We start from the raw sequence: 8,324 nt of genomic DNA, 5'->3' as shown, positions 1-8,324 counted from the left end.
GTTTCACTCCTAGATACAAGATATTATGCTCGCAGCATTGTAACTTGCAGATGGGTTTCCAAAGATTTGCGGGTTATGAGAGGCTAACAAAAAGTAATGCAGATGACAAGAAGGTGGCTAGGCCTAGAAGATGTTGGTGGTTGAGAAGAATGAAAGGGAGATTTAGGGGGTTTAGAGTAACTAGCACTCGGAAATTGAATTGGAAGGCATTTTCTATTGCTATAATGCCAAAGAGGATATCAGGAATGTATGGTCATATAGTTAAAAGAATGGTGGTAGACGGTGCTTATCCTGCAAATGTTTTATCTTGTCAATGGGGATTCCCTGTGCTTTCTTATTGTAATCACTAAAGATATCGTCTTCAGCCAAAAAAAAAACCTGGCATTTTCTTCCTAACTTTCACACGAGAAGCTTTCTCTCACAACTCCGTCTCTGACTCCTCTCGCATGAAGAGTGGCGGTGTTCCGGTGAGAGATGGCTTCCTCTCGTGCCATCTCTGATCCATGGCCAACGGCCTTATCCACACAAATAGAGCAGAAGTACAGATCTTTATAGCTTGGACTTTTTGTGTATCCCACTATCCCCCATGTGACGCCTTTATTGGGTCTTCAAATCTTCATTATTATCCACACAAATATTGTAATACATCAATAGAACAACGAGTCTGTCAACGAACAGACTTAGCTGTTTCTCTTTTCATGCATTTGTCAACAAATAAAAAACTTTCAACAACCAGGCTCCATACTAAGCGAATCATTTAACTGTCAACAAGGACGGGGAAAATATCTATAGTACTAGTAAGTACTAAACCAAAAATTATGTACAAGTTTTCTTGTATACACCCATTCTCTACTACGGAAGTACAGAGAAAAATATCTAAATCACGTGCAAACACAAACTTTATATTGATTAATTGATAATCACTGCAATGCCATAGAAACATACCATAAGTTCTACTTCTTTATATACTCGTTACTGTAAACATCTACATAGATAGGACATCTAAAATTACTGTTCTACAAAAGAGCCCCTCCCAAAACACACCCCGTCCCTGCACCAAACAAAACAAAATGACCAAAAGGTATTGGTCTAAATTCACAGAACCCAAAGGATGTAAGGTGGTCACGGGAGAACAGGAAATTTGTGGCAATGATCAAAATGTAAAGGAAAGCATAACTTCAGTTTATAGGGCAACTAAAGGAATTGTTGAAGCCATTTACAGTTGCTGGCATCATTCTGCAAATCATTCTTTAGCCTTTTCACTTCTTGCAATGCCTGCTTGAAGTCCATTTTTGCAATTGGCAACTCACAGAAGTCCTCCAAAAACTTACGAGCACGAGGAACTCCTAAAACCATGTCATCTGCTTCAGATGGTTTCTTTCGTTTACTACCAGCCTGTAAAACATGATAATAAGTCTAGGTGATGAATCTAGTCCCAGAAAAGTGAAGTAATCATCACTTTTGCAGTGGTTGATAAAACAGATGATAATTATGATATGCTGATCTTTAGGGTCAAAACAATCAAATAATGTGAAAGTAGATTGCTTAAATGAGAAAACATATACCTCCTGTTCAGCTTGGTTAGATACAATTGAAACAGGTGAGAAATCCTCTAACTCGGCCGCTTTTTCTCGAGCAAGAGAAACAACACTTTCAGGAAAGTTGGCAAACTCTGCAACATGAATGCCAAAACTCTGATCACAAGCCCCTGGTTCAACCTGGAGCATCCACGTCACAATGAATCATTGTGAGAACTTGTAGTAAAATTTAAAAAAATGAGATATTTCTTAATGTTTTTTTCTTATTAAAAAGTCAACCAACCTTGTAGAGCATTGTTAGTTTTCGGCTCGAGGAGTCAATGTGTGCACTAACGTGATAATTTGCTATACCAGACGATTGACCGGCATTTTCATGAGCTAATGCAGTCAACTCATGAAAGTGAGTAGCAAACAAGGTAGGTGCTTTAACCACTTCAACCAAGTGTTCACAAATGGCCCAAGCTAAACCTGCTCCCCAATTTGCATTTGCAAAGTGATGTAAAAATGGATTAATTAATAAGCTAGAAACTTAAAACATATAACAAACTGAGTATCTGCCAAGAACTAAAAAAACAAAACAGGTAATGCTCTATGTACAACTTTTTAAAGAAGAACATAAGGCCATTGACCTGTCAAGATTTGTATTGTAAGAACTAACCAAATCCATCATAAGTCGATGTTCCACGACCCAACTCATCAATAATTATCAGTGACTTATCAGTGGCACCTTTCAAAATTGAAGCTGTCTCAAGCATTTCTTGCATAAAGGTAGAAACTCCACGTAACTACGCACCACAAAACAGTCTCAAAAATTAAATGAAGGTCGACTTATTTCATTACATAAGAGCATAACAAGGTTCATCAAGAACGAAGTATTTAATATAACTGTTGCTAATTTACAAAAAAAAAAGGGTCTCTTCTAACATGCTTCATCTTATAGTGTACAATATAACGGTTCACCTGGCAATCACCAGCACCCACACGAGCAAATATACAGTCACGAACAGAAATGCTAGCTTTGTCACAAGGAACAAAAGAACCCACTTGTGCCATAAGAATGTTCACACCAACCTGATCAAAAAAATTCACAGCCAGTAGATCAGAATAAATGCACTTCTACCATTAAATAAATGAGCAATAAAAAGTCATTTCGTAAGTGATAGCTTTATACCTGACGTATAAATGTAGATTTTCCTCCCATGTTAGGTCCTGTGATAATTTGAAACCAGCTTTTTTCCCTAACCTGGCAGTTTGTGAGATAGATCAAATAATGCATGCAACATTAGACATTAATATGACTTTTATTTAATAGCCAAAAAGCCCTAAATTGGATAGCATCTTACAAGTTTGACATTGTTTGGTATAAAATTCACCCAGTCTTGAGCTTCCACACATGGGTGTCTACAGCCTTCTAATATAATATCTCCTGCATCCTGTAAAAAGCAATCTCCAATAACTAATACATATCTTAGAGTTCACAATTTCAGTCCACTTGTATTAAACGATTTGTAACAATGAGAGTCAAATGAGTCTAAAAAACAGAGTAGTTAATAAGATAAATGTCATATGGGTCATAATTCATATACTACTCTAAAGCATATTAAGATAATTTCAAAATCTTAAATCTGAACCATTTGTATCTGAAATATATGATATAGCCTTTCAAGGATATACTTTCTGATCATAATTAACAAATCGACTATCTACAACTTCTGAATAATAAACAAAAAAGTGTTTGCAACCCAACCCAAAGCAGCCAATATATTTTGACCAACACATACCTACCGATCATGACCCATACATCAAAATTACCGGTTTCAACCAAAACCCACTTCTATCAATTGTACAATACATCCAAACCACCCATTTTGTCACCCTATATCATCAAATAGATGAATGAGTATAAAGTATAAACCATATAACAAAGAAAGAGAAAACCAAGGAATCATTACCGATGATGTGATTTCTGGTCTAGTATAAGGGGTTGGGCTGCTAGCTGCCAGATCAGCAAAGCTAAGCAAAACATCAAGTTCCGAGAGAAGCGTAGCCAGGCCCTCAAACACCTGTACCATTGACTACTCAGTGACCATTCATTGAGGATTCTAGAAGCGACACAATAAAAAAAGTGTAGATACCTCAGAGAAAGTAGCAGCAGTTGAAACAACTCTGGCTACCAGCTCCTTTTGACAGCTCTTATATTCCTCTAATATCTTCTGATATTGGTCTCCCAATTTCTTAAGCTTAGTATTTGTAAATTTGACACCATCTTTTCGAGTTTCAAGAACAATAAATTGGCTATTGAGCTTCTTCCGTATTTTTGGTTCTTCTTTCTTTGTGATTCTAAAAACATGTCCAAATTGTGTACCTTTATCTAACTTTAGAGTCTTTTCAACTGACAGATCAAGATCCTCCGCAGTCTCTTTATGCAAATCGTGTATTTGCTGTTCAAGTAACTCTTGCTCATTTTTTAGGGCTGACAACTGGGAATCATAACCAGGTGAAATCATGTATTCGCCATTCTCAAGTTGGTCAAGGTCAACAGAAATTTCCACAAGACCAATAAACTTATTCAGGTGATCATCATTGGTCAGACAATTTAAACGATCCATGTACTTTTCCTTAACTAACGGTGCAAATTGACCGTCGTACCGTTCCATGGCAGTTTTAATATATGGCATTCTGATGCTTGACTGCACATTAAAAAAAAACCCCTCAGATATACTCATTAATTCTTATTCACCCAAAAATATAATTGAAGAGCTAGACTACTTCTACCTTTTAAACACAAACGTTTCTGAGCATTAGTATGGGTCATATATTGAAAACTACCCATTGTTATTTATATGTAAGAAACCTTGGGAGCATAAGCACATAGATGATAACCTAATCATGCAACTTGAAGTCACAATAATCAGTTATTCGTGTTTGGACAAGCGTAGTTTCTATCTGACTATCTAATTATCTGGGGTCAAATACTCAGTTTTATGCTAACTGGCTGCAACAAAACTGTTATCTAAGGGTAACCTATAATTACTTGTAGACTCCTTTAAACCTAAATTGAAATACTTGCTTTGAAATGCAACAAACATCTACCTTTCTATCATATATAAGCATTTTGACCAATATATCTACAAATTTCTCAAGTAACCATAACATTCCGAACACTCAAAAATCTAATTACCCAAGTATTCCAACTTCAAACTACACAAACACATTGAATAACTATTTACAGTCCATTTTGTTGTAACCAATTATCTGATTATTCGGTACCACATGATTACTTTCAAAATCCACATTAAATCACCCCAGAAAATAGTTGGTTAGACTCTCAAGCAAAATGTAGAAAGTTATTCTAAGACATAGCAGAAGAATATCCAAACCTCTAGTCATATGCCATCAAGAAAACTATTAAGAAATGAATATGCAATATTTATTTATTTTTAGTATCACCTGATACAGCTTGACTATATGCATCAAACTAGCTCTTCGCTTTTCAATATTGCGCATTAGTCGCTCAATATCACATATCCGCTTCAAATGCTGCCTCAAATCCTGACGGAAGGCGGCATCGTCCACAAAAGCTTGCACTAGATCTAGCCGTTCATTTATCTCTGTTACATCCAACAAAGGTTGCTTTAGCCACATGTGTAGCAACCTTCTACCCATTCCAGCTGTACAAGTTCTATTCATAAGACCAAATAGACTGAAGTTTTTGTTTGCGTCCGTCTTACTCTCCATAACATTCAATGCCCTCATAGCAGCAGAGTCTAATCTCATGCAACTGTTAAGATTATATTGACTGATAGTATAATTTCCATAATTATTTTCATCAGAAAGTAACTCAGCATAAGACAATAATACCCCTAAAGCTCCAGGGGCATATTCAAATGCCGAAACTAGGTCACGAACAGGTTCACTAGAACCTTTGACCAGTCTACCTAGATCTTGTGCTAAGTCTCGTCCTTTAAACTCTGCTTTCTTTCTTTCGGTTACCATCACACCGCATCTTGACATTACATCATACAAAGGTTTACACTCACTTGATTTGGTGATTTCCATAGGCAAAAGACATTCTTTGCAGCCAAGTGCGACTAGAGCAGATTCAACGTTTGTAAAGTGGGTATCATCAAGAAACTCAGCAATTCCTAGCACCCTTTTGGCAAGATCAACATAGCCCAAACCAACAGTGCACCCTGTATCACGGAAGTTTGGAACTAGAGCAACTATCACTGGTGAGTCATGCATGTCATTATTGGCGAATAAAATGTCTTCAAAGCTGCCAAGATTACCAGGGGTTCCCTTTTTTACTAATCTCCAGTTTGAGCCAGAGCCCTCATACAGCTCAAGGCTATGATCAGTTCTCTCCAATAGCAGATCACGGACAATCGTCTCAAACATATTTTTGTTGACACTAACACTAGACAAAGCATCAGACCCATTGCTAATTTGTCTTAAGACTGTTGTGGTATTGTAATAAGTTTTTGCAATAAAAGACGCATTTTCCCCATGAGCGGTGAAATAATCCTGGTAGATCAAAGATTCACGTTACATTGTAGCAGATAACTTCTTAGAAAATAACTTAAACAACTACTTTCATCTTGATCTACTATGCATAACTGGAGTTCAAATTACAAGTTGGCTAATAATATTCAGCTTGTCTGCATATGTTTTTATAAGAGTTCTATCAGCATGATCATTTGTTTTTATATTATTATTTTGTCTTTGTTTCATTTGTACATTCATTTCATAACAAGTGTGTATATCAGAGAAAAAAAAACATAAACAAGGCGAGAAGTGTAATAGACCATTCCATCATCAAATTTTTGGGAAAAAAAAAATCAGAATTTCGGTGTGCCAAATATAAATTTTAATTTCATTAATGCATGCAAATCGTTTTCTTATTCAACACGATAAATACTAAATCAAATATAAAAATAAGCATTTTGTAATCTTACTCAATTTTAATCCCATTTTCAAACATATAAGCTTTGAAAATAAGCATTTATTCCCATCTAGCTATCATTTTTTATGCTATTATTACCAAATTAGCCCATTATAAAAGTTATACAGTAACTACTAAAAAACATCAGAGAAAACATAATAACCAAAACAACTAAAAAACGAAAAGTATATCGCTATTCTACGACACTTCCACATACGCAATACCAATTCATAATAACCAAACAAGTCATAAAACTTTATATAAATATAGTGTGTGTGTGTGTGTGTGTGTGTATATATATATCTCTATATCTATACTATATTATAAAGCAAATTCACTTTTCAACTTTGAACATTCAATTCAACAATATACACATATTAATGCATAATGTATCATACATCAATGCATACAACTTTCTCTCTCCTCCACAAATCATTTTATTCCTCAATTTCTTTCAAAATCTTTCATCTCAAAAACCGTACATCAATAAATTATAAAAATTATATGGGTGTTCTTAAAATTTCATTAGAGATGTCATTCGATATACTTTCGACGAGTTTTTAAATCCGAGTGTGGAGCCCGTACGACTAAGGCATTTGACTATGACACTTTATGACATATAAAGTCCTATGACCTATCACACTTTATGACCTATCACCCTCATCATTTTACCGCCGCAACGCGCGGGTACTTGCTCTCGTGTATATATATATATATATATAACAAATAATAATGTATAAATAATAGCACAAACCCGTCGATCGAATAACCGAACCGCCTTCACATCCTGCAAGACAAAATTAAAATTATTAAGCAAAAACTCCTCAACTTAAATAAAAAAAAAGGTTAATATATTAAATAGCATAAATAATAAAGCAACAAATAAAAAACAAATAAATGAATCTCACATTAGGCAATCTTTTGAAGAAGGTTAGAAATCCTTGAGCTTGTTTAGCATCTACAAAATAAAATAACAAAAAATAAAATAAAATTGTAGAAATGAACAGACAAAATGAAAATAAAATATATAAAAAAATTAAATAGTGAGTGAGGTCATTACCTAATTTGAGGTCAGGAATTTTGTTATGATCCTGCAAATCAACATCCATGATTTATTGATTGATTGATTTTGGTTAATAATAATAAAACAAAAAAATAATATTGATATTAATATTAATATTAGTAACAGAAATGGAAGACGAAAATGTTTTTTGAGGGTTTTGAAGACACGAATTTTGGGGGGAGGGTTTCGGATATTTATTTTTGGGGGTTTTTGTGTTAGGCGGGAAATCACAATTGCCCGGGTAAAATACTTCTAGGGATAAGGCACAAAGTCGGCACTTCGGGTTCTTCTATGATCATGATAAAGTTTTATGATCAACTTCACTAATCGTAATAATAAAGTTTCGTTATGTTTGTATAATTTTGTTGAATTTACAATCGTTTGATTAAAACATACCTCATCAAAGATACATTTAGTCAGATATTTATCGTATCGAGAATATGTTTTGTTATTATAAAATAAAATAAAGAAAAATAGTAACTTTAGTATGTGAAAAGTAGCATGATTGAAATATGAAAATCCAAAAGTTTGGTGTCTAAAATACAATATTGAAAACTTTAATGTGAAAGTGAAAAGTGTTAATTTGGCGTCCAAAAAAAAGTAAGAACTTTCATAGTTTGGTGTTCAAATTAGATAAATGAAAATTTTGTTGTCAAAAGTAAAAAAATGATAAGTAAAAGTTTTGGTGTCAAAAATAGAAGAATAAGAATCTTGGAGTTTGGTGTTAAAACAAAGAAATTCAAGTTCTGTATTGGTGTCCAAAATGAGAAGAAGAAATTTT

The 8,324-nt window shown here is 34.3% G+C and overlaps 1 protein-coding gene across 1 annotated transcript; it reads right to left on the bottom strand.

Moving 5' to 3' along the window:
• Positions 1 to 845: 845 nt before the first annotated feature.
• LOC122579291 (DNA mismatch repair protein MSH2) lies at positions 846 to 7,622 on the bottom strand. Its single transcript, XM_043751433.1, has 13 exons — positions 7,541 to 7,622; positions 7,389 to 7,438; positions 7,235 to 7,267; positions 4,989 to 6,062; positions 3,674 to 4,228; positions 3,491 to 3,601; positions 2,882 to 2,971; positions 2,710 to 2,781; positions 2,499 to 2,609; positions 2,197 to 2,323; positions 1,822 to 2,006; positions 1,566 to 1,718; positions 846 to 1,395 (listed from the first exon to the last, which is right to left on the bottom strand). Exons 1-13 carry the CDS (start codon positions 7,587 to 7,589, stop codon positions 1,195 to 1,197), a joined length of 2,811 nt encoding a protein of 936 aa, XP_043607368.1. The 5' UTR covers positions 7,590 to 7,622; the 3' UTR covers positions 846 to 1,194.
• Between the last annotated feature and the right edge of the window lie 702 nt (positions 7,623 to 8,324).

Source organism: Erigeron canadensis, chromosome 8, assembly GCF_010389155.1.
Source record: "Erigeron canadensis isolate Cc75 chromosome 8, C_canadensis_v1, whole genome shotgun sequence".
Taxonomy (NCBI): domain Eukaryota; kingdom Viridiplantae; phylum Streptophyta; class Magnoliopsida; order Asterales; family Asteraceae; genus Erigeron; species Erigeron canadensis.
The sequence above is the reverse complement of the archived record's forward strand: the minus strand, read 5'-3'. Positions and strand labels throughout refer to the sequence as shown.

What these genes read in the sequence shown, in the direction of transcription:
- LOC122579291 (XM_043751433.1), bottom strand. Translation starts at nt 7,589, where the DNA reads ATGGATGTTGATTTGCAGGATCATAACAAAATTCCTGACCTCAAATTA. An exon ending in AATTCCTGACCTCAAATTAG is followed by an intron (nt 7,439 to 7,540) that starts GTAATGACCTCA and finishes TTTATTTTGTAG; the next exon opens with ATGCTAAACAAGCTCAAGGA. An exon ending in AATCTACATTTATACGTCAG is followed by an intron (nt 2,610 to 2,709) that starts GTATAAAGCTAT and finishes TTTTTTGATCAG; the next exon opens with GTTGGTGTGAACATTCTTAT.